The sequence below is a fragment of the Buteo buteo genome, chromosome 11 (genome assembly GCF_964188355.1).
Source record: "Buteo buteo chromosome 11, bButBut1.hap1.1, whole genome shotgun sequence".
Taxonomy (NCBI): Eukaryota; Metazoa; Chordata; class Aves; order Accipitriformes; family Accipitridae; genus Buteo; species Buteo buteo.
In genome coordinates, this window is record NC_134181.1 from 34,068,521 (window position 1) to 34,094,743 (window position 26,223).

General features: G+C 40.8%; 1 protein-coding gene and 1 long non-coding RNA gene across 2 annotated transcripts; both read left to right on the forward strand.

The window, feature by feature from the left end:
* The first annotated feature begins 50 nt into the window (after nt 1-50).
* On the forward strand, nt 51-3,278 carry LOC142037256 (uncharacterized). The gene is made up of 3 exons (XR_012652316.1): nt 51-437; nt 1,524-1,621; nt 3,126-3,278. It is a non-coding gene; the product is annotated as an uncharacterized LOC142037256 (long non-coding RNA).
* Nucleotides 3,279-3,760: 482 nt separating this feature from the next.
* Nucleotides 3,761-9,621, forward strand: RAN (RAN, member RAS oncogene family). The gene is made up of 7 exons (XM_075041455.1): nt 3,761-3,914; nt 4,899-4,941; nt 5,887-5,971; nt 6,062-6,187; nt 7,241-7,428; nt 8,015-8,185; nt 8,294-9,621. The coding sequence occupies exons 2-7, from the start codon at nt 4,906-4,908 to the stop codon at nt 8,336-8,338; spliced, it is 651 nt and encodes a 216-aa protein (XP_074897556.1). The 5' UTR covers nt 3,761-3,914; nt 4,899-4,905; the 3' UTR covers nt 8,339-9,621.
* Nucleotides 9,622-26,223: the final 16,602 nt, after the last annotated feature.

Here is a 26,223-nt window from a genome sequence, read left to right on the forward strand (position 1 = left end):
GCGGGGACGAGTATGCGTCCCGCGCCCCGGCGAGGAGCGGGCGGGCGCGGCAACCACCCCCTCGGGGCGTGCGCCTCACGTCACGGCGAGGCCGGCAGCCCGCCCGCGGTCCTGAGGTGATTCCTCAGCGGCGCCGGAGCTTTCTCCGCTTGCCGGCGGCCCTGAGGTGATTCCTCAGCGGCGCCGGAGCTTTCTCCGCTTGCCGGCGGCCCTGAGGTGATTCCTCAGCGGCGCCGGAGCTTTCTCCGCTTGCCGGCGGCCCTGAGGTGATTCCTCAGCGGCGCCGGAGCTTTCTCCGCTTGCCGGCGGCCCTGAGGTGATTCCTCAGCGGCGCCGGAGCTTCTCCGCTTGCCGGCAGCGGTGGTGGAGAAGAGGCCGTGGAAGAGCGGGCAGCCGCGCTAGTATTTGCGAAGCAGCGTGCGAGAGCGGGCGGGAAGGTATGACTGAGCAGAGTGTTGCCACAGAAACGTTTGAGGGGCGCTTCAAAAGAGAGAAATACTCCGTGTTGGAGAGCTGAGGTGTCAGAGCGGTACCACAGGTACTTGCAAGGACACTCCCAGCCCAAGGAAGCAGTGCTGCTAGACCTATCCCAACCAGAAATTACAATACGCGCAATTTTGGGAGACTGTCATGAAAGAAAGAGTTGCGATGTGATTATTTTTTGGTTGAGTATGCATCCCTTTGCCGTTTCATAATATTAAGCTATGGCTTGCAGCCTGCTGCTCACCCACAGAACAGCTAGGAGTGATCCGTATCATGACTGGAAATTAAAAGGAAGCTGTATGCTCCCGTTCCATGGAACGGAAGGTGACCCATTGACTGACTTTAACTCTTCAACTAAACCAGGTTGACACACATTGCCTGTTAGTGATGTTTAGGGCTCTAGTAAAACACCAGAACTTTGCCGAAGTCCTAAATCTGTACAGTAACAGGTACATCTTAAAGGCCTGGGAGTTTCTAGGAAATACAGCGTGCACATACTATGGCAGGCAGAAAATCCTCAGTGGTATTGTGTTCACAGGTGCTTGCCAAAAAGTACCACTGCAGACTATAGTCAATTACCTGTAATTATTAGTATCTCAGTTCTATCATATATAGACTTTATCTTTTAGACTACGTGATCAGCAACTGTAAATTCTAAAAATGTTACCTTTGAATACTGAGCGTAATAATCCAGTGCGTAATTTTCCTCATCTATTTCAAGAATTTTATTCTAGTGCTGGATCAGGAATTTAAAAGATCCTGAATTAGCAGTGTAAGCTGCTTTAATGACAGTAAATAGCTGAATTTTTGTTTTCTGAAAAAATTTAGATCTACATCTGCCTTTCATCATTGACCTAGTAAAGGCTTATCTTCCAAGAGTGTAGTCTCTTAATGAAACCCAGAGTCAGACATGTTTTACTTGGTGAAAAAATGAATAAAGTTTGTCTTTTGAATACATATTTTAATTGAATTTTGCTACTGTGTGATCCATTTTATCTATCCATGCTGAAAGGGACTCATTTCCTCTTCAAACCTTTTAGTGTAATTTCCTGTGTCGTCTTGAACACCAGTCTGCAGACCTCTGTTCCTGCTTGAGCTCATATTCCAGAGACATTTCCGCAATTCGCTGCTTTAACTGGCAAGTACAATTATGTTCTTTTTCATTGCTTGCCTGCATATATTGTTGCCTTCGTTTACAGTTTACAAAAGGATTTTGCTTCCTACTAACAGAGCAGTTGTATTCAAATATGCTGTTTAGCAATGTGACTCTGTTTATCTCTAGTAGTACCTTTTGTACCATTCCTCGTTTGCACCTTCAGACACTCACTTAGTAAGGGCTGCCTTTTACTTTGTGCATTTATTTGCATCAGTGAGTTGCTAAGTTTGTTCACAGATGATCTGAGTCAAGATACAGGAAACGTAAAGATCTTTTAAAAGTAATTATTCTGCTGATTACCTAGAGTCCTATGTCTTATGGACTCTAATCTTTTAGATAGTGATCTAACACTGGTAATGAGCACTTGGATGTGTTTTGTTTCCTTTGCTGAATGGGGTTATCTGGAGCAGCTGTTTTGTGGGTCCTCTGAACTGAACACTTGCTTATATATGATGATAAAACGGATGAAAAAACTAGATTCCATGTAGTAATTTATCTTCATAAAAATGAAATAAGTATTTGCCAGGAGCTCAAATGCTATGATAGAGGACTTTTAAATTAGAAATCTATTTTAATTATTCCTAATTAAAGTATCAATAGCATTACCTTTTTGTTGTCAGGAAAAAAAGTAGCTTCCTACTAAATTTGTAACAACGTTGAGAAGTTTCTAAAGTACACTGAGTGTTCTATACACAGTTACAGATTGCTTTTTTTTTTTTTTCCGGAAGTGTTTATATTCTTAAAAACTGCCAAACGCCCCTAATGTGACCTTATGGGTTCCTATTTATAAATACACGCCTATTTGTCAAGAAGAGAGGTGGAATTCACAAGGGTTTTATAAAGATAGCATTGTGCTGTGAAAAATTTAAGATGAGTTACATGTTCTGAAAAATATCCTTCCTGACACCTAGAGGCGATCAGCAAAAATGCTGAAAGCCCTACAAACCCAACTCGTCTAAAAAAGGGAGGGCGAATTCAACAAGCTGGTGATTTTTTCCAACAAAGAATATCTTATGCAACATTTGGATTGACTTTACACTATCAAATAAGCAAATATTACAGCACAGCGCAGCCACTCTTGTAAAACTTTCCATGTACATTGCATCTATGTCTGTAGAAAATGAACAAGAAATAAGCTATGTTTGTATATATCGCCTGCCATGAAGTATTTTCTATGTTAATTCAATCCAGAGGCATTTAAAAAAAATCTTTTATTTATTCTAGATTATGGGGTGCATGAACAAGTATGGTGCAGACCTCATAAAAGTTGTTTAAGTATACTGGAGTAAAAAAATATTAGAGACCTTAGAAATCGGTGTGAACCCATGAACTTGGTATTTACAGGCCAATGCAAAACACTTACGTTCTCTGAAAGTCAGTTTTTGAACAAGTTTGCTCCACTGAAGTTTGGACTTGAGAGCTTGGAGAACTATTCTAAATGCGGGGCTTACAAAAGAACTTTTACTTTCATTAATGCCCTCTCTAGTGAACGCAGACCAGTTTGTGTGAAGAACTGAAAATAACGGTCACGAGGTACATTCAAGGAAGGTCCTTTCGAACACCACAGCCGTTTTTACCTGAAAGCTGTTCAATGAAATTCCCCTGCTGCTTTTAAAGACCGCTTTATTAAACCGCGTACTGAGTACCTACACGCGATTTTTAAACTTTGTCTGCAGGAGGAGCACCGTCAGCTGACCGAAGCGCTTTCTGCTGCCGTTTTAACGATGAAACAGGGAGACGGCCGAGTTCCCTGAGCAGCTCGGCGCGGCAGAGAGGCTCGCTCTCAGCAGCCCTCGGGCTTTGCGGCAGAAGGCGCTGCTCAGGGCGGCGGGCTCAGCCCCCTCTCTGGCAGCCGGGGGCTGGCGCCGGGCGGGAGGCCGTTCAGCGGGCCGGAACCCGCTGCGGCCGCCCGCGGGGCGTGCGCGCCCTCCTGCCTGCGCCACAAAGGAGCCGCTCCCCTTTCAGCCGGCGGGCTGACTCTCGCCCGGCCGCTGCCGCCCGCGGAGGGGCAGGACCAAGCTGCCCGTCCCGCTCAGGGCACGAGCGGCCGGCGGCGGATAGGGGACCCCCCCGAGCCGTCCCACACCCGGGGTCGGCGGCTGAGGAGCCGCGCGCCTGGCGGCCTCCCGCCCAGCCCCTTACCACGTGACGGCCGACCCCTCCCCCTCCCTGTGGCCGCGCGGCGTCGCTCTCCGGGTATTTGAACCGCGCTTCCGCCATCTTCACAGCGCCCAGTCACCGGAGGGAGCGACGCGGAGAGCAAGCCTCGGGAAAGGTAACGGGGTCGGGGCGTCCTCCTCGCCCTCCCGGCAGCGGGCGGCGGGGGGACGCGCGGCCGCTTTAAGGAGTGCGAGCGGCGGGGACGGCGGTCACCGTTAACTGCCGCCCAGGAGCGGGGGGTAGGGGGTGGGCTGGGCTTGCGGCGAGGCTGGGCCCGAGCGAGCGTTGCGACCGCGGTGCCCGACTCGTGCCGCGTCCTTTCTTCCCCTCGCCCCTCGGCCCGGGAGAGGTAGGAGGGCAGGAGCCGCGCTCTGCGCCGTCCTGGCCGAAAGGGCGGGAGAAATCCGGGCGGAGAAACGGCGCGGGGCCTCCGACGGCCCGAGTCGGCGGGGGGGAGGGGAGCTGCCGCGCGCTGCTCAGTCATGGTGGCTCACGGCGGGGAGGGCGCGTCAGGCCCGCTGGTGGGGGCCCGGGGGGTGGGGGGGGGAGAGGCCGGGGCCCGGCCGGGGGAAGGCCCCCCCGCTGGGGAGCCCCGCGGGACTTGCTCTGGGCCCTCGCGATCGGCAGGTCGGCTCTCGCGAGGGGCGGGTTGGGGAGGCCTTTCCGTGGCGTGAGGCTGGGGTGGGCCCGCGCAGGGGCGTCCGTTCGGGGGCCGCGGCCTCGGCCGCTCCCTCCGTTTCAGAGCCCGGGAGCCGAAGGGGTGCGGCGGCGGCAGCCTGCCGTTATGGGGCTTCAGGGGTGGGCGGGGAGGCGCCGCCGCCATTACCGCGCGCGCTCCCGCCGCATGTGGGGAGACGTGGAGGCGCTTCCTGCCCCATGAATGGGCCCGGGACCACGCGCGCCGTAATGCCGGGAGGGGGGGGGGGGAGAGTGGCGGCGTGGGCTGAGCCCCGGCCCCTCCGCCGGCGGCGCTGAGTGGCGCGCGGAGCACGCGCCTTCGGAGGCGGTTTGGGAACTAGAAACGGCGCCCGGCCCCTTCCGGCTGGGCCTTGAATCGGCTCGCCTGTTGTGAGCTCACATGCTTCCATTTCCCCTGCAGACCCAGCATGGCCGCCCAAGGAGAGCCCCAAGTGCAGTTTAAGGTAAGGGAGTGGTTTAGTGGTTTGTTGTTTTTTTGTTTGGGTTCCCCCCCCCCCCCCCTTCAGTAGGAAAGTAGCACGAGCGACTCTCGAGTGCCAACGTGGATGGTAGGTTTGGTTTTCAAGTGTTGGTCTTCCCTTAACGGTGCTGTTAGTCTGTCGTTGTGCTGCATATCACTGGTACAAAAAGAGTCCATTGCACCGTGTCAGTCTGGTGCTATTTGTAGTTTGGTGTAATAAATTTTAGTGATACTTTGCCTACAGAACGATTTTGAAATTTCAGAAGTGAAGCTCACAGCAAAAAGTGCTTAGAGTGAATTGGAATAGTCTGTTTTCTATTGCGTATTAATTGTTTAGGGAAGGAAACTTACAATGTTTTGAAACAGCATTTTGTGATGTTTTGTGGGTGCGTGGCTTTTTTTTCTTTTTTCTTAACAGCCAGGAAACCTCAAGACTGCTTCATGGCAGGTTGTTACTTGTGTTTCTTACAATGCTTGGCTAGAATGTTCCAATTGTTAGTAGTGCAGTTGTTTGGTGGGGTTTTGGGGGGTTTTTTTGGTTGTGTGTTTTTGGTGGTTTTTTTTTTTTCAGTGGTAAGATTACGGTGTGTTTCTCCAGTTTGGGTGCTTAAATGAGTTACTCTCTAAGTGTGGTCACATTCAGGTTGAAAACCCCAGATATTCTTAATTCAGTCACTTGTAGCTTAGCAGAACCATATTCACAATGCATTGTAGCTTTCAGCTACAGGAACTGGATAAGTGTGACTAGAGTTAGAGCGTGATAGGCTTAACAAATTAGGTCCCAGTACAGTGAGTCATTGGGAATTTGGTCTTTTGTTTACAGCATCTTGTAGGACTAATGTCTTTGTAGTAATTTGTATTTACACTAAAACGACAAATAAATCTCTGTAGAAGTGTATTGCTCTGACTTTTTTGCCTTTATCAACAGCTTGTCCTGGTTGGTGATGGTGGTACTGGTAAAACAACATTTGTAAAACGTCATTTGACTGGTGAATTTGAAAAGAAGTATGTAGGTATGTCTGAAGAAATGTTTGAGATACATGTTACAATTAGAAGTGCAATTCATGACTTGCTAACTGCACTGCTTTTTTTTATCACTATAGCAACGCTGGGTGTTGAAGTTCATCCTCTGGTGTTCCATACTAACAGAGGCCCTATTAAATTTAATGTATGGGACACAGCTGGCCAAGAGAAATTTGGTGGCCTGCGAGATGGCTATTACATCCAAGGTAAGATGTGTGTACATGTGGGAATATTCTGTACCTTTTACAGCTCAATCCTTAATTCTGTTCATGTTGGCCACTCTGAAAACTGTCAGTGTGGCTTGCAGTGATGAGCTCGTTTCTGGGTCTTCAGACTCCTCATGTAGCTTCATGTAGCAATAATTTCCTTTGCTAGGCAACTTGTGCTGATGTAGGAATATTCTAAGATTGTGTTTCAGTATGCTATTGCAGTCTTTGATAGTAACGAAAAGTAATGGTGCATCTTAAATGACAAGATCTTGCTGATGGAATTCAGTGGTTAAGAGATGAAAGTATGTGCTTCAGTTAGTACAAGCTTATATCTGTGTTAACGTACTGTGCTGAGGCAAGAACTTGGAACACACAAACCGTGAGATTTTTAGATAAGATGATGTGGTACATCTCCATGCCAGAGTTTAGTTGTCTTTCTAAAGAACTACTGATAGTGTCCCTTAGTTCTGCTTGGTGAAGCTCTGTTCTGTGTGTACTTCAGTCACTTGCATATCTTTAAAATTTTGCAAGGGATTATTGGAGTTCAACATTGTTGCTTTTCCTTTAGAAGTATCAGGATCGAGTCAAGCCCCCGTGTTCTTTGAAAAGCTGTTCTGGACAAGAGCATCCTGAGATGTGGACTACAAGCTCTCAACCTACCTGAAAGCTTCAGTGTCTGAGATTAGCTAAATAGGTGTTAACTGATTTCTGTCAAATATTTGTGTCAATCAAAGTGGACTTCTGTAATCCTTGCATATTCTCATACCATGCAACAGCATGTTACTCAGTGGGACAGTTGCACTGATAAAACTAGCTGGTGTTTAAGATTGGGCACTAAAGATGTGACATGGTCGTGGGCTGAGTTCTGTGGGCTTGTGCGTTGAACTTGTTAACAGAAAATGGCCTCTCGGAACTGTGAAGCTGAGAGGGAAAAGTTAATGCAGACACTTGATCCTAACGTGTGATTTCTATGGGTACCTCTTCTGTCTCCCATCTTACAAGCAAGTGCTTACTCTCCTGATGTAACTCTTGACTGTTCTTTCCTTGCAGCTCAGTGTGCCATCATAATGTTTGATGTAACATCAAGAGTTACTTACAAGAATGTACCTAACTGGCACAGAGATCTGGTACGAGTATGTGAAAACATCCCTATAGTGTTGTGTGGCAACAAAGTGGATATTAAGGACAGAAAAGTCAAGGCAAAATCCATTGTCTTCCACAGGAAGAAGAATCTCCAGGTATGTTCGCATGGGTTTGTAGGAATCAAATTTGTTGCGTCTGTTGATTGCAGTTGGCTTCTACACAGTAATTGAGTGTTCTGCCTTTGTCGCTACAGGCTGTAATACTTCAACTTTACATCCTATTGGCCGTTTGAACCTAACTTCAGGGAAAGGGGAAGTGATGATGTTAAAGATGATCATCACTGGTCTTTAGCAGAAGCTATGATAAGTTCTTAAAGAGCTTGTGTGCATTTGGCTTCCACTGCTCAGAATTTCATCAGATGACACAGAAGTGAGACTAAAGTAGGTCAAGTCATAGGAAAAAGATAGATGCACTGTTGCCTCCTGGAAGTTCCATCTGAGATCAGATTGGATCCCTTGCTTTTCAGTTATCAATTTCTGCCTATTTGCCTGAAACTGTATGCTTCTAGACACTTATAACTGTTTCTCTGAGAGCATAAACAGAAGTCATGCGGTCAAAAAGAATACTAAGGTAAAAGTAGAGTTGATTATGTACATGTTAATGTTGATATGCCCTAAATATCGTTAGAGATGTCTGTCTTTTTTTTTAAATAATGTATAATATGTACTTTTTTTATTGCAGTATTATGACATTTCAGCTAAGAGTAACTACAACTTTGAGAAGCCTTTCCTCTGGCTTGCTAGAAAGCTAATTGGAGATCCTAACTTGGAGTTTGTTGCCATGCCTGCTCTTGCACCACCTGAAGTTGTTATGGACCCAGCACTGGCAGCACAGTATGAGCAAGACTTACAGGTAAGTGAAAAAGGGTGCAAAGGCCAAATGATTGCCTAATAAATAGTGTTTGGACTCCTGGGGCAAATAACTGAAGAACAGTTCTTAAGTGTAACTTCTTTGTTTCAGATTGCTCAAACCACTGCACTGCCAGATGAAGATGATGACCTGTGAGGGATGAAGCTGGAGCCCAGCGTCAGAAGTCTAGTTTTATAGGCAACTGTCCTGTGATGTCAGTGGTGCAGCGTGTTTGCCACTTTATTATCTAGCTGAGCAGAACATGTGCTTAATCTTTGGGATGCTGAAAGAGATGAATGGGCTTCGGAGTGAATGTGGCAGTTTAAAAAAAAAAACAAATAAACAAAACAAAATGGAAAAAAAAACCAAAACAAAAAACTTCATATTTTGGACCTGCATATTTAGCTGTTTTTTGGACTGCAATTACTTCCCCTTTTGAGTTTCAAATATAAGACTGCTGCAGTCACATCAGAGTTTAAGAGTGTTAAGTGGTAAATCTTGTTTCTGTCATTCCCATTCTTTTTTGTTTAGATAATAAAGTTGTATTTCAAGTATCTCTAAGCAAGTGAACTTTCATGCATTGTTAGGAAAACTCTTCAAAGTGTCTTCTGCTCTTCAATTGAGGCTAATACTTGGTTGTCTACTGCATTTCTTATTCTCTGTTCTCCTTCTCCTTCCTGCTTCTCATGTTATGCTCCTCTTGCTAAATCAGAGCTAACAGTTAACCTTCCCTTGATTTCCTGAAGCATATAAGTAAAGCACCTGAGGAAAGCTGAACTAACTGCCAGGTAAAACTAAAGCATTGAACACTTGACTGGTAAGTGTGACTGGATCAACATTCCCATGCAAATGGGAATGTTTGTGGTCTGCAGGGTATCATGAGAGAAAAGTGTGTAGTTCAGCTTGCATATGCTACCATTAGATACAGTCTCTCAACTCTCTAACTTTTAGTATGTTTTACAATATGCCTTCATAGAGCTCTGTATTTTTAGTAGCCAGAAACAAATGGCGTCTAGGTCTGTTAGGTGACTTAAAAGCTGTATCTTTGCATGGAACATCATTCAGTAGAGCTATAGCTGATTAAACAAACTCTCTCTAAGCATCTTAAAATTCACTAACTAGAAAACAGCTGTAGTTTGAGCTAAAAAGCTCTTGGCTACAAAACAGCATATTAACTACAACCACATTTATATAAATATCTAGACTTTACTGTAACTGCACCAAGTTCTTAATTTGAAACTAGCTTATTACAGCACAAATGGTGGAAAATGTCAACTTTTAACACTATCTTGTAGAGATTAATCTTGGTCAATATTAGTACTGCTAGTAAACAAAACTGAGTTTAAGATACCATTTTTCAGTAGTGTTTGAGTACATGAAGCCTTGAACTCTTCAGTTTTGTATTTTTGGTTTCTTAATAAAGTGGAGCATTTCATTTATTCCTTTTAACTTGCATGTTTGTGTACATAACTCCTCCTTGAGTTTTTAACTGTTCAACTATTCTGGTACATGGTTACAAAAACTGTGGACTATGATGATTACTTCTGCAATACTGTTGTAAAAGAATACTTTTTTTAAGTTGATGCAAGTTGGAGTTCTGTGTGGGTTTTTTTTGTTATTGTTTGGGGGTTATGGGGGGGGTTTGGTTTTGTTTTTAGCTAGTCAATGAGAAGCTGAGTTGTGGTATTTAGGATCTGGAACTCATTAATGAAAATAAGGAATGTCATACACTTGGTCTGTAAAAAGACGAACTCCCACTTAACATTCCATTGAATCTTGCTACATCATCTTGCTTTAACTTCATGTTGTAGGTTCTTGGCTGTAGTGTTTACTAATTTACCTGTGCATATCTTGGTTAATACTGCTGGCTTGACTATCTGCTGCTGCTTTACTAGGTGTGGTAGCTTTTTTTTTTTGTCTTCAAGCTCTCTCTCTTCTGAAAATGCAGATTGGTTTTAGAAAACTTCAGTAGTCCTGCAGTATTGATATGCCAGTAGTCCTGCAGTATTGATAAGCCTTAAGAAAAAACAGCAGCACTGAAGTTAGATTTGTATTGTTTCATAGTGTGTATATTGTTACCTTTACAACTCAGATGCTGCATGCAAGTACTAGCCTTAGTATGAGTTGCTACAGAATAGCTGAAAAGATTTACGAAAAGTGAAATAGTTAAGGACTAGTATAACTGCTATGAGCTTTGCTTTGTAATCTTCAATGTTACTTCCAAGTCCACAAAACCTCATCTTTGAAGTAGGCAGTAATACTAGTCCTGCTGTAAAGTTGTCTCTTCAACCTGAAATGTTTAGGGAGTGGAATTAAGTCCACTTGTTGCTGCAGCATTATACTTGGTTTGTCACATTTGGTTCCTGTTAATTGTTGATTATAAATAACGCAGGTAGCCTTAATTTGCATATGCAGATTCCTCAGTTGAAGTTTGTTAACTGTAACACTTAGAAGAAGTTTTTTACTAGTTGGGGGCAGGGAAAATAATTTTACCTATTTAGTCAAGTAATGAGGAAAATAAAACTTGCGCTGTAAGAACCTCTGTACTAAATAGTCACATCAGTCTGTATTAGAGCTCTACCATTATTAGGACTAAACTGATGACTGAAGTCCTTCAATGCAATACCTACTTTGTTCTACTTGCTTGACTGCTGTATGGTTAGATTGATTGTAGGAGTTCTTCTGTTCCCTACACACTGTTTGAGTTTTCCAAAACTAAGATCTCCGGTTTCAGATTGGTTTTTAGTAACTTGTCATTACACACCATACTCAGCTTTAAATTTTCAAAAGCAGGATGAAGTGCTGGGCCATTTACTGTTCCTAGTTTGTGATAAAGCTGTGAGTTTTTAAGTGTTCAAGCCCTAGAGGGTTGTAATAAGAGTAGTTGGAGAACTAGTGCATGTGCAAAATAGGTAAGGTAAAAGCATGAGTTTGAGAAACTGTCAGAGGATATGTTTTGCTACTTCTCACTGAACCTTTAAATGAAGGAGTATTAAAGATCTCCTTAGGAAAGCTAGGGTTGCCATTGGCTCTTTCAGGAGTTCAACAGAATTTTTTAGATTCAGAGAACACTACTCTGCAACAACTGGAAATTTGGATGCCAAGAAGGTTGAAGTCTGTCCTTCATGCCTGCAAGTTACAGTACAACAAAATTTGTCTTTGTCTTTTTCCTTTAGAAATAGTTCTGTTGTGTTGCTAATACAGTCTTAGTCTAAACTAGTGGAGAAAACAGTGCTGAGGCAAATTAGTCTGCCTTCACCTTCCGAAAACAGAAATACACAGTTTGATTGAAGCCAGTTGTTTTCCTGACCTGAATTGGTAGTACTGGTCACTTCCTCTTGCCTGAGTTTTGGCAACAGTTGATTGGGCCCACTTAAACAAGGATTGATAGCAATCTCTTAAAAGTAACTGAAAAGCTAAATCTGCTGCTGCTTTGATCAGTTTGTTTTTACATGGGTGCATTTATTTATAGGCTGGTTTTGTGTGAGTATGTGTTGATTTTTTGCACTGAGCTGAAAAGTTTGCCATTAAAGAAGATTCTTATTTCTAGTGCAAGCTGCTCTATGAGCATCCTATGAAGGAGTTCTTCCTTGCATGTGTCCTGTAACACTTCTGAGCATCTCTGCAAGTGGCCAAAATGGGGAAACATTTTCAGCTGGAGACTTGTGTTGAGAGAATATGGATGACTATGCTGTCCTAGGCCAGTAGTTTTTTCAGACAACACCCAGGTCATGATACTGGAAGCAGCTGTAGTGATTCTGAGTCTTCATTGCCCTCTGGCTTGTTGGTAACTGTCCTTGCGGTGCAAGCTATTGCCTTTCCAGCAAAGAGGGTAAAAAAACCTGGTTCCTCTTTCTGGTTTAGCACTCACTCAGCTGCCTGACATAATGTAAAGGTAAACTTGGAAGAATTTTGTGCTTGAAAGGAAGGCTTAATATGATAACCTGTTTAACAGACTTAGTGGGACTTACTGATGAGCCAAACCATAGCCTCTTTATATATCTAGTTATTGAATGTTGAGACATAAGGCATGTTATTTATACCCAGGCTCTAGCACAGAGCCTGTATCTTCTCAGGTTACAGATTTGAGCATACAAGGCAAATGCTTTTGATTGGGTTATGTGGGTAGTTCTCTTCTAGTTCACAAAGTGAACAGATTGTTCAATGAGTGAATGACACTTCACCAAAATGCTGGTGTTCTACAAGCTATATCACTGAAATGCCCCAATGTTCATATTGGGGCACTAGTTCAGTATAGGAATAGGTTGTTTTCTAGTTTATTTTGGGTAGTCAATTTCTGTCTTGCTGAGATACTGGAATTCTGTCATGACAAGAATCAGCTTCCCATATTTCTACTATTTGCTTGGAGGGGGAAGGGAATTGAAAATATGAGGACAAATTTCCCCAAATAATGTTACAAACAGAATTTAATGTAACACTAACAAAATTTTAATGTTTGATCCACTATCTCTGAAGTAACGGTCTTCATATATTTAATGTTAGTATTCAGAATTGAATTTCATCAGTATAGTTCCAGGTTACTAGGAGGCAATGAGCTTGGTTTACTCTCAGTTGCCTATTTCTATGTTGACGCTTTATTAATAAGGACTGAAAAGGGCAGCTAAACCAAAAACTCTCTAACTGTAAAATAGACAGTCATAAACAGGAAGCTCATAAGGTGGTTGTGATCTGATCAATAACATCCAAGAAGAAAACTAACTAGTGTCCTTCCTGTTATGATTGTCTGAGTGACAAAATCACTGATTAAACTCTGAAGCATCAGGATCTTTCTAGATCTAGCTATTTAAGTCTTCTGTACAAAGTGTTAAGCTAAAGATAGCAAATCAAGTGACTAATATAAATGTTTATTGTTTGCTTTGAATTTCTTTTTCAGGTAAGAGCTTGTATGAGCCAGTACCACAGTCTGATTTCCCAGTTATAATACTAATTCCTATTGCTACTACTTTATAAGCTTTTTCACTGGACAAAACTGGTGGTAACTTGCTGATGACTTTTTTTTTTTTTTTTTTTGCATCTTGGTGACTTTTGAAAATAGTGCTGGAGGGAAGCAATGTGTGTTTTGCTTATACTGAGAATATAAGAGAAAGTTAATTTTCCTGTCAGGCTGTTTTGATGGATTTTGCAATAAAAAAATTTGTTAAAATTTTACATATCTCAAGTTGGGTTCACAGGGCAAGTATTTAGGGAAAGAGCTCAAGCCAAAGAGGTTTGTTCCGTTTACAAATAAAAAGGTGGGTCGTAATAAACAGAAATCTGTTTGCATTTTTTTGGCATTGTTTATTGCCTCTTGATTCTGTATCTAGTATTTTTATTTCTTATTTGTGTCTGGATCTTTTATTTTACTTGAATACCTAAATTGATGTCTAGTTATAAAACTTATTTCAAACTATAGCAGGTGAGTACAGTAATTCTTCAAATATTATGTGTAAAAGAGCTGTTTGAGACAAGTTATCTGCCAGTCAGGAGTGCAGAAGGTGTTGCCACATGTGTGAGGCTTAAACCAGATGGAAGACAGTAGTTCTCGGCTCACTAGCTGAACAAGTCTGACATAGCTTAAAAAAACCTCTTTGCTGTGGAGATCGAGTGGTTACTGCATAGTTCTTGTCTCTCGCTAGGAAGTAGACTGTGTAGTGTCTGAGAAGATGGTAAATCCCAGGCTGGAATGGAACTTCGACGGGAGCTCCCTGAGGAATGCTGTTGTACCAGTTTCAGCCGCACGGTGGGGCACACCGTCTGCGTAGCTGCTTTGCTCGAGTGAGGCGGTGTTAAATTGAAATGCACCTGGTGGGGTTGCACAAGTGCTGTGTATTCAGGAAGGAAGGAATGTGGATGCTTTAAGGTTTCGTAACAGTAGCAAATGGCTATAGTGCATGTGCAGTAGCAGATGCTAATTGATAAAAAATTTATAAACGGAGCAGGTAAGAGTTATTTTGTACAGTGTTTCCATTTGTTACAAAATAAGATAAATATAATTGAACTTTTAAAAGAGCTATTTTGTCTTTAAGTTAAATCCAGTAAGAGTGTGAAATAGACCAAGGCAGTGAATTACAGGAGGATTTTTGTCATCCTAATGCTGTTAGCTGTTACACTGCCATCATGTACTTCCTCATTTTTTCCTACTCTTCAGCAAATGTAGGTTTAAAAAAACAAACAAACAAAAAAAACACACACACAAAAAAACCAAACAAAAAACCCAAACCAAACACCAGAGCTTACTATATGGTACCAGTCAACATCTTGATAATTGAAATTGAATTAAAGTGTAACTTTACCTGGAAAAAAACCCCATCTGTGCATTAAGTGCTGATCACCTAACCTTGATGCACAGCAAAAATCTGGTGAGGAATATGTAAAAATCAGATCTAGTACAGTACTGTGTCATGTAATTCATAGTTTGATCTTGTAGTCAAGTTACAGTATGAATAATGAAGTGAACCGAAAGCTTGAAGGATAGGTGCCTGGAATATTATAGTTACTCTTTTGCTGTAAAGAGACTGTAAATAAGGGAGAAACGTTTCTCCACTCTGACATTCAGATTTGAAATTAGGAGGGCTGGAAGAACTGCTCTGTGACAGTTTAGTTATGCTGGAGAATGCTATCTTTAAAAAGTTCCTCAAATACACTCTGCATATTTCGTAGGTGATAAACTGCATCCGTGCTGTCCAGCTGAGGTCCCTGGTTCAGAGCGTGGAATAAGCAGTTGACTATTTACACAGACAGATTCCTCGCTGATGTAGTGGTGCTCGTGGAACTCATGGCAGCTATCACACAGGAGATGCCCAGGCAGTGTGGCACAAAACCAAAGTGGCATCTTTGGAAGCATAGCCTAGACTGTTGGTAAGAGAAAGCAACAAGCAAAATGTCACATTAGGCAGTGAGATGACACCACTATCGTAAAGGGCTGCACCTGTGAGAAGGAATATGAAGGAAAAAAGCAGGAAGCAGAAAGCATATACACAAGTTGGGTCACCAGAAAAGGTATGGAGAACAGATGAAGAAAGATATAAATTATGACTAGAGAACAAAGTGCTTATATGCTAATAATGTGATAATGATTAATGCAACATTCCAAAGCATAACTAACTAGTAGCAATTATACTTAATGGAAGTCTGCTGTTAGATATCAAACTAAATAGAAGAAAGCAGTAGGGGGAAAGAAAGATGCAGATTGGAGAGGGAGGGGAAATGCCAAAACTCTCCTGGCAACTGAACCTGGCTAGATGGTTCTCCACTACAGAGAATTTAAAATAAGATCAGCTTGGTATCCAACGAATTGCAAGAACTCCCTGTACCCATACATGAGAGAGGCTGATCACATACCCATGGAAAGCACTTTAGATAGTGTTGATGGGGTATCATAGCAAAAAGCTTTAAAGAGAAGAAATGAACATACCAGAAAATAATTGGGTTTGTACTATCACTAATCTTCATTGTGCATAGGTCGGTTGACTTTACTAGAACTTCTGTGATTTAAATGGAAGCTGCCTGAGAAAATCTACCTTAGCACCCTGCAACTTGAAGATTACTTGTCAGGTGGAGCATTCTGCCACTTCCTTGTAGGTGAATAAGTTGGGTTTTTCCAGGTCAGGTGTTACTTCAGTAAACAGCAGGGACCTTTATTAACATGTAAAGGATAAATATGTTTTAGGCATGTAACGTATTCGGCATTGCAGTCTGAAAGACTTACGCCCTGGGGCAAGCGTTTTTCCATTACTTGTTTTATTACTCCTTTCAGTTATTTCAGCTGACTACTTTTGCAAGTGCTCTTCAAGTGCTTTGGTTATAGGCTTTTAAATGGGTAGGTGCTGTCTTTTTGATATGTGTGGATACAGTGCCTTGTACAACTAAGACCATGTCCTGACCTGGAAGCTTCAGTACAACACATAAAACAATACTTTTATTTTTAATGTAAATCTTATATATCAGCCTTGAGGAATAAATGTAAATGAAAACATATAGGTATAAAACCTCTTCTGCCTTTGTAAAAACTGGTAGAAGAAAATAATGCTATCTGCTTGGGTTAATTATGCTTTCAAAATTTATTTGTGTTTTGGTTGCTGTTGACATCTATTGAGTGGACACTTGCTACTAGTGGTTTACCGTTAGCAGAGGACTAATGCTTTTATCTGCTCTGAGCAATGGATAAATCCTACTTGTAAACACATAGCATATATCACTGGCTATTTAAAATCTGACATGGTAAGTTTTGTAATGCTATTTCCACGAGTACAGGCTTGGCTACAGAACTGTTTTTCTCATTTAATTCTACGGATGTGAATGTTGATGTGGTAGATATTCCTTGATGATTCTGTCTCCTGCTCTTCATCCCAGGTGACTTTGCATGTGCTAAAAATGGTTTAGAGCCCAAGAGAAAGAAGGGAAACAATCTCTTGAAAAATCAGTATTTCTCACTAATTAAAAAGGATCTGAAGAAGGTCACATCAGTTGTCTTTAGCTGCAAGTGACATCTGAAAATGACAGTTAAGGAGCTTATGAAAATCACTGAGACTGACATCCTCTAGAAAAAGAAAAGGGATTTTTTTGATCTCCATATGATATCCACTTTCATAGTCAAAATCACATTTTAAGTGGTTGATTTTATTTTAGTTCGCTTTCCTCCAGCATGCATTAAGAACAGCAACAGATACAAATGGGACTTTTGTTTCTTTTGTTTATTGTTTTGAAAATGTGTTTTTAGCCAGTTCCATGATTCCAGGGTGTGTCTTGTGATTTTAGGATCTTTGGGATGGCTGTTGCAGCCAACAGATGTAAGTGATTTCTCTAGTCAGATTATTAAGCATTACAGCAGAGTGAGGAACAAACTAATAGGAGTCACAGTGGTCAAGAGAGTGCATGGAAGAGAATTTATGCTAGGGTTTGGTTTATGTGTTGACCTTCTATCAATGGAGAGCTAAAACTCCAACACTCAGTATCTGAAATTGCAGGGCTTAGTCTGGATCTTAATTCTGGAATTCAGTTTTCATGCTTTTAAATTAATTAATGGGTTGCATATCAGATTTGATGACTCTTCAGATCTTAATAAGAGTGCAGATTTGGAAGCTACTGCCAACATTTTAGCCAGTGCTCTGATTTCTGCTTTTGCCACTTAGACCTAAAGTAAGAAACTACAGAAGACGGGAACTGTGTTATTCCCCATAGAATGAAAAGTCTTTAATATGTACATCTATAATAGGCTCAGATGTTCTTACTGAGAAGTAATTTGCAGATTGGCTTCTGGGTGTATTCTCCATTTGTGCTAGTAAACTTTTTTCACAAAGCAATTGAATGAAACTTTCATGGAGTTGCTTTTACCCAGAAAAGCAAAAGAGAATTAAGTAAGACTGTAAGAGAAAAATTGGGACAAATTCCAAAGGCGAAACTTTATCACGGTGAAATACTTCTGAATTAAGAAAATCTGACTACCTGAATGACACCAGAAAATACGCAGTTACAGGCACTGGCTTTTGGCAAATAGGATTTGACTTAATCACATAAAAAAATTTGTATAACGTTTTATTTATACAATTACCTAATTTTATGTAAGCTTGATGTTAAGGCTCAGATAATCAAAGATTTGATTAAACTAAGTCTTTGGCATTCACACAAAAGCGTAAACTCTTTTCCAAAAAATGAAATGTTTTCTTCAGTGTATGGAGTAAGATGTTAAAGGCAGTACCACATTACAAAAAAAGTCTAATGAACAGGATGATACAGTAAATAGATAATAAAAAGAGTAATCCGATAACCATTAATTAGTAAGTGGGACCTCATCCAAAGAAAACTTAAATGTATAATTTACTGTTTGATGTTATTGACTTGCTTACTTTGTCTTTGAATCATCAGGCTCTTAATGTTTTCTTTCAGAAAGAAGATATAAATGAAGTCAGCTTAGCATTACATATAAAGCATGATAAAAGTATTTTCATCTGATAAGCCCTAAATTTTATTGCCAAAAAGCTGTATTTTGTTTTCTGGCACTGACCAGCAATTTCTCATTTTCTTAATTGGAAAAATATTTTTCCATGATAGCATTAGCCTTGTTGAATTAGCTCCAGGGTTTTTGTTTGTTTGCTTTTTCTTCAATCTGAACTGTTTAGTTTGTCCTTTTTTCAGTATAATCAACTGAAAGAAAACTTCATGTAATATTTTCATGAGTGTGGTCTACTTTCTGACTAATGTTGCCAAAGGATGTGTCCTAGGGACCAGAGTCACGCAGTGGCCACTGCCACCCTTTGATCATCTTTTGTTAGTGTTGTGGCTTAACCCTAGCCAGCAACTAGGCACCACGCAGCTGCTCGCTCGCTTCCCCCCCACCCAGTGGGATGGGGGAGAGAACAGGAAGGAAAAAGGTAAAACTCATGGGTTGAGGTGAAGATGGTTTAATAGGACAGAGAGGAAGAAAATAATAAAAATAAAAGAATTGGAACATACAAAACAAGTGAAGTGCAATGCAATTGCTCACCATTTGCTGATGCTGACCAGTTAGTTCCCCAGCAGTGATCTGCCTGCCCTGCCCCCCGCCTCCACCCCTCCCCCCCCCAGCTCCCCCCAGTTCATATACTGGGCATAATGTCACATGGTATGGAATACCCCTTTGGACAGTTTGGGTCAGCTGCCTTGGCTGTGTCCCCTCCCAGCTTCTTGTGCCCATCCAGCCTTCTTGTTGGCGGGGCATGAGAAGCTGAAAAATCCTTCACTTAGTATAAACACTACTTAGCAACAACTGAAAACATCAGTGTGTTCTCAATGCTATACTGAATCCAAAACATAGCACTACACCAGCTACTAGAAAGAAAATTCTAACTCTACCCCAGCTGAAACCAGGACAGTTAGATGGCATTGTGAAAATAAGAACTATAATACCTGAAATTCTTCTGCCTATGAAGCTTTTTTCATAGCTTTTGTGGTTCTTCATGCATCTGAGTTGCACATCACCAGCAATCTTTGTGCAGGTGGATTCCTACCAGAGTTGGGCGCCTAGTTAAGAGCTCATGAAATAGCTTGTTACATTACATTTGATAGCTGTTCATTCAGCATTATGTTGGTGCTATTGAAAGTCACAACTCTGAGAAGCTGCACTTTATCAAGAATCATCCTCAAGTTAATCACAGTAATACAGATGCTAATAAAATCTGTATGTATTTGTAACTGTTTCTTATGCTAGTACAACTTCTATTTCCCTCCCATACCTTGCATTCTTTCAAAGGCAATACTAGCTTGTATAGCCTGGACAAAATCTTTATGCATAATCCTTTCCCATAAGGTCTAGAAGGTCTTGCTTTTATTCTGTTGTTGTGGGGTTTTTTTAATTGAAATTGTTCTTTCTAATTCCTCAAGGGTTTTTGTGTGGATATTTCTTTTGCTATGTATTGGAAATTCAAATTTATTGTATTTCAGGATTTGCACTGATAATCTTAGTGTTGATGCTAGCCAAAGTTAATATTGTTTTGACTATGAGGAAAAAATGGAAAAGGAGAATATACAAATACATCGGTGATCTCAGAAGTCACAGAATCATGGCAAAATACAGTTGGAATGGACCAAAAGAACTAATTTAGCTCATTATGCTGCAAGGTAAGACTGACTGTTTTCGTAGTATCTCTGACCGGTGTTTGGCGAGCCTGTCCTTCAAGACATCCAATAATGGAGATTGCACATCCCTTTCTAGCCTTCACTCCATTGTTCTACACTAATACCAAGCCCTACTACTTCTTATTCCTCTGCAATGAGTGTGGCAAACCAGATCTGATTCTCTTCATATGACCCTCTGTACTTCCTGGCTTGTCACTCCTGACCCCTCTTCTGCTGGTGACCCTCCCCGAGCACACCAAATTATTTTTCTCAAGAAGGGCCTGCTTAGCCATCTGTTTCTTAACCTGCATTTATATAGTGAATTATTTGTGTGTTATATTGTGTGTAAATACAGAACATGCATCCATTCACGTTTATTATTTTGACAGTTGTTGCACCTAAGTTTGAGACCCAGAAGAGACTGTTGTTAGTCTAGGCAGTGTATGAACCTTGGAAATGATGGTTCTTTCCAGGGAATTTAAAGCCTATGAGTTCATTTCTGATTGAAAAAAAAAACCCAAAACCCAACCCACAAAACAAAAACAAAAAAAACCCTCAACCCAACATCTTTCCAATAGGTGACTTGAAAAGGTAGATATGAAGTAAAATTAAATTTTGTTTTAGTTCTTAATGCAAAAGTAAATATTTGAGTTCTGTAACTCAATAATGTATTAAGTATTGCACAAAGAGTAATAGAAGTGAAGCTGTGGTGAGCTTTGGCATAGTGTAGCAACAAAACTGATTGGATCCTTGGTTATAATAGATCATGCTTGCTGGCCTTTGCTGCCCACAGGTTTTTTTGTTTCTGCTACTATAAGGGCTACAGCCATGCTTTTGTTGTTAAGAAAACATATTCTTAATTTTAACTATACAAATTTCTTTTCTTTTTCTAATACAAATGCACTTCATGCATAGTTTATTCTTTTCGGAGTTTCAATGTAAAGAGAAGCAACCAATGCTGCTGACCAATTTTTGCAGTCCTAGAGAAAACTTACAAACCGAAAAAAAAACCCCTTCTGTTAAATTTGCTAGCTATTTGGTTGGGAAAGTGCTAAAAGAAAAGGGACCAAATATTTACTAATTTTTTTATAATGTTTGAAGAATATGGGTACAAGGTACTTCCTACTGTTGTTCACTTGTAGGCATCCGCAGTTCAGTGCATGGTTAACATTTAAAAGAAGGTTACAGAGATTGTAGCAAATGCTGTCTATGGAGAGCTTAGTATGGTAACATGAGATGATGACACATCTGCAAGAATAAACAGTTGTCAAAATAAGAACTAAACCCCCCCTCAGTTGTATATTTTGGGTTTGCTTAGAATTGCAGAGTCTTGAGTTATACAAGCACAGGAGGCTGTGCAATTTTTCAGTTTAAACAAAACTTACCATAGACTAGATTTTCACTGGTAGTTAAGTATAGCCCTGATGTGCTTTATCTAAGGGATAACAATGAAAAGGGGTGTGTAGTTGTTAAATGCCTGAGAACAGACACCATGTAATTCTTCCAGCACGCAAGATAAGCGCTGTAGTATGTTACCACAGCTGTAAGTGTACTACATCCCATGAGGAAAAAAGAGGATTTGTGTGCTGGGAACCTTAAGAAAGCAGGACTCAGCCTTTTCTGCCTCTTCCTCGTCCTATATCAATACAGATTAATATAATGATGATACTATTTAAAATAATAAATTGTTGCTTTTTTAAACAAGCTGGCAATTTAAGCAACAATCTTCTGTCTTTGAGTGAGATTTGTATTTTCCTGATTTTCTCTAGAACCATGGAGTTCATGTTATGTCTTTTAAAGTGAATCTTCCATAGTTATTTTGCCAATTAGTATTCCTTATCATCATGATTTTATTGTAATACACCAAGGAAGAACACGGGGAAGGAAACATATTCTTCAATCTGTTTAAGGGTGGTGCAGCTGGCAAATGATTTTTTTTTTTTCTGTATGAAGATGTTATTAAGAATTTATTTTGGGCAGCCTGGAACAATGGCCATCTTTAGATGGTGTTAAATCCTAAAAAAGAGAAAATTGTCCTTTTGAGGAAGAAAAGGACTTATTTGCTAAAATTGAAAGAAGCTGCTTCAATAGCAGTAGTTGTTTTAAATAAGCAAAACTTGTGAGAATGGTTAATATTTTGATTAGTAGTTTCAGTACATTTATCAATGTGCAGTATTTTGTTCTAGATAACCAGTTCACCTGGATGAGCAGTGCTCTTCAAATCACATAATTATTGCCTCCGTTTTAAATTTTTGTTTATGATATAAATTACCTACACTATAAAAATGAGATCCACTAAACTAAGTGCTAAGTCTTTTAAGATACCTAATAAAAGGCATGACCTACATACAAGATACTTTGAGAGAAATATTTTCAGCCAATTCACTCTACTGATCGTTTTTAGTTCCCTTCAAAGAAAAAATGAGAGGTTGGAAAAAGAAAAAACCCAACCCTTCAAACTACGGTGCTTTTAAGTACTACCAAATGCAAGATGGACCTGTCTGTCATGATATGGGGATAGCTTCTTTTAAAAATCAAAGTAAACGTTGTAGTCTTAGTGACTATGGGTTGAGCTGGTGTAGACTGAGCCATAGCTCCTTTGAAAGGCTGAAATGAGCCATGCAATGGAAGAGACAGCTTTTAGTCTGCATTGCAGGCACTGATACCCGCAGCCTTTGACTACAGGAGATGTAGCTAGTAGAAAGAAATGAGTTTTGAACTCTTTCTTGCCTATAAGCTGTACTGTCAATTTAACTCTTGGTCCTGGGTGTTTATGTTTGTTTGAACTGTGGTAAAGTGGCTTTGGTTGCAGCCAGTTAAACCTTAGAATGGGAGGAAAAAGGCTAATGGAGCAGCTGAGGGTGCAGTCCCTGGCTTAGGAAGGTGTCAGACAGGTTGTGGGAGAGGGATGTGCAAGTCAAAGAAGGACCAGGTGAATGACACTGATTGCTTCTCCATCAAATGTTGGGAGTGCAGTTATCAGCAGGGACAGGTTTTTCATCCTGTATTGTATTTCGTCCTTGAACAGTAGCTAGAGGAAGAGGACTTTGTTCACCAAGCCCTTGACCTTCATGTTGAGTGTGAGTACTGCAAGAGTTTCTAAATGTGATGCCAAGGTGCTGCTTTTGTACTGAATATCTCAAACTTGGTCTGAGCGCTAGTGCAAGACCTTCTCATTGCTATAGTCCTGTCCCAAGGCCAACTTCATAGGTTTAGGAATGACTTCTTCATCACCGAAGTGATGATAAAAAAAAAACCCCAAAGCTCTTCTTTGGTATGGGCTCACAATTTTACATTGGAATAAGATCGTATGAAGAAAAGGTAATAAACGGTTTTAGAGGTGGCCCCTTTATCTGTGAAACTGCTTCTGCTTTAGACGTCTGTGAGTAAATAATTTATACACATTACAAAAATAACTGTGCTGTTATAAAGGTGTGTATTGAGAAGGTGGAAAGTTTAGCACAGGATCTTGTTGCAGGTGTGCAAATCTAATCAAATTGCACCTATGTACATCTGAGTAGTTCCAAGAGAGCTGGTAGAGTTGCCCTGGATATTCCCTGTAGCAAAGGACAGCTGAATTAGTTTACAAAACTGTGGGGGGTTTTGTGTAAATGAATTAAATAGTCAGCTCTACAACTACTTACCTTGGATGTCTGTAACAAGCCAGAAAGGTTAGCACTAAAATTTCAAATTTAAGTGAATGGGTGTTGATATATCAGCTGTAACCACCTAGTTAATAATTTCTATTACTGACAGAGAAAAAATTTGACCAGGGAGTCATTTTAATCCAGAATATTTATTGGTGTATTAGTAGAGACTATGATGTTAGAGTAGTTTTACAAAATCTAGATGTCAGATTTATTTTTAAAATTCTGCTTTCTAAGATGTTTGTTAAAACATTTCAGTCCCAATTATGCCCCAGCTCTCTTGTGGGAAGTTAATGATTCCAATGAAAACAAAGAAAGAAAACTGTATTACAGATTGTTTGTCTTCTGCAGCGTAAAACATTCTTTAAAGGATTATTCTCTCTGCTTGTATTTACATAGTTAGCAATAAAGATTTTTAACTTGAGGTTATTTTTCATTTCCTGGTAAATGTCGGCTACAGCATTTGCTAATTTTCTGTTTCAATAATATAATCATCCTGCTGAACATGAGGTGAACTGGGAAAGCTGAAACTGAAAGTTAATTATTGCATGATAGGTCACACTCACATTGCTGTGAAAGTGTTGCAACCAACATATAACGACTGATCTTTCTTTTATGTTAAACCTTTTTCTTTGAAAGTCTCCCCCCTCCCCCCCCCCCGAAAAAAAAAAAAAAGGAAAGGGGGGGGGAAGAGAGAGAAACTTGGTGCATATAATTTCCCAGTGCTGTTTGCAAGCCTCTGATTGCTGCTATAGATCATCAGGCTTTCTGTTCTGTTTAGGGAACTCATTCTACCTGTCAGCAAATGTCCAAGCTCCCTGGCCTTTTTCTTGCTCTCTGCTTAAGTGGGACAGAAAAGCTAGAGGCCTTTCACGCACCCCCCCCAGTAGTGTAATGGAGGTCACAGCTTTCTCCTTCCTTACTCCCTTAGTAGGGCCCCAGGGCAGCAGGGTGGGAGAGCTGAGCTGGGGAGAAACCTCTCCAGCGGGCTCAGTGCGGGCTGCCCAGTTACCCGGCATATGCAGACCTTTGTGCTTTTATTGACAGGCGAGTACTTTAAATGAACGTTATTTAATCCGCAGGTTCTTCAAGAGCAATCCACTGTGATTGTTTGTCTTCCATGCGTTGGGTCAGTTAACTCTGGCTTGCACGCTGGATGCCCAGTGCTACCTCTGGTCTGCGGTGGGAGCAGTGTGACTTTTCAGATCAGGTTTCCAGAAGATCACAGGAATAAATTTGGAATTTGTTTCTGCAAATAATCTCCAATGTCTGGTTGCAATTTGCTGTTTCCACAGAAATTTTTGGCAGTGAACATGTTTGCTTGGATTCTCACAATTGTTTTGGTAAGCATATTCTTTCCCTTGACAGGCCCCTCTTGGCAAATATTTCAAATTCCTGTCTTTCTCTTTTTACATTTTAGCTTTTCTCAGGATTTTTGGTGGCAGCTCTCTATTATTTCTAAGGGTGGCTCTACTTGTCAGTATGTGATGCAGAATTCCTCCTCTTCCTTCGGCATATGGAGGAGTTTGTGGCTAACAGTAAAGAGGAAGGAGTATAAAAAAAACCTACAGGGAAATAAGCAAAAGTCAGACTGGTTATAACAAAGTGGGAAGCTGAATTTTTGTAGGAACTGAAATTAAAAATTTTCAAAATTATTTTGTTGTCCTAAATCAGTGTTACAAACAAAATACACATTTTATTTCAGTACTGAAATTTTTTAATGTTACACTTTGGTGATGTTGAAGCATTCAAGCAGCATGAATGTCTTAAGGTTTCCAAAATTAATTGTGATCTCTTCAGTCCCTTGACCCTGGAGTCCCACGTACTTGCCAGTCATCTGCAAGGAGCTAGTTACCTCCAGAACCTTCAGAAGTCCAGTATACATGCAAGGAGCCAACTGGGTAAATCAGGGCCGCAGCTACTATCAGTCTTGCTGGGCTTCCATATGATCTCTATGTAAAGTGTCAGTGGCAAACTGCTTCATCCTAAAAGTTACAATCAACTCTAGCCAAGAGTTTGGTGCAGAAGTTGGGATTAAGAAGTAGACATGTAAAAGGGCTAATATACTGGAAGGAATAGAGCTAAGAAAAGGGACCAGGCTGATATAGGCTGATATAAGGACCCAAAGAGATGGGGCCAAGAGTCATGAAGTGGATGGGAGGGAAGGATAACTAGGTCAGAAGATAAGTCACAGAGGGGCAGTGGCATGCATGGAAACAGGAACACGTGATTACTTTTTTATAAGTCAGTATCTTGTGTGTCCATTGATTTTTAGGGAGAGAATGTTCTGCTGCACGAGTAAGCATCTGGGGCTGAAAATAAGATCTAATCTGTTGACATAGCTTTTGGCAAAAGAAAAGTTAAATAAAAGAATTTGAGTTTTGCTGAGAGATGAGCATGGTCTGATTCTGATTTTTAGTTCCTGATCTTGCCTGCATCACCTTTAAATGGCTTGTGTGAGAATAAAGAAGGGGTGGATATGGAAATGCAGAGGAGTGATGAACAGGGATGCAGAGCTTATCAAATTCTGTTTAAAATATTACTCTTTCAGTTTATTTCACTAAAAATAAAAAAGAACTTGGAGGGAACTGAAAAGAAAACTTTACCATAGAGGAGAAGATTAAATGAAGAATATTACCTAGTCCTAGCTGCTATTTCTCTTTTAGATATAAAATGATGGTTAATATATGTGACATAGTTCAGAGTGTAATTAGGAGGCTTTTATAAAAATACTTACATGTCATTATGTCTTATTTAAAATAGTGGCCACTATAAAAGTATTTTCCTAGTTCTTTTACTTGT

What these genes read in the sequence shown, in the direction of transcription:
- RAN (XM_075041455.1), top strand. Translation starts at nt 4,906, where the DNA reads ATGGCCGCCCAAGGAGAGCCCCAAGTGCAGTTTAAG. An exon ending in ATTTGAAAAGAAGTATGTAG is followed by an intron (nt 5,972 to 6,061) that starts GTATGTCTGAAG and finishes TTATCACTATAG; the next exon opens with CAACGCTGGGTGTTGAAGTT. An exon ending in AGTATGAGCAAGACTTACAG is followed by an intron (nt 8,186 to 8,293) that starts GTAAGTGAAAAA and finishes TCTTTGTTTCAG; the next exon opens with ATTGCTCAAACCACTGCACT.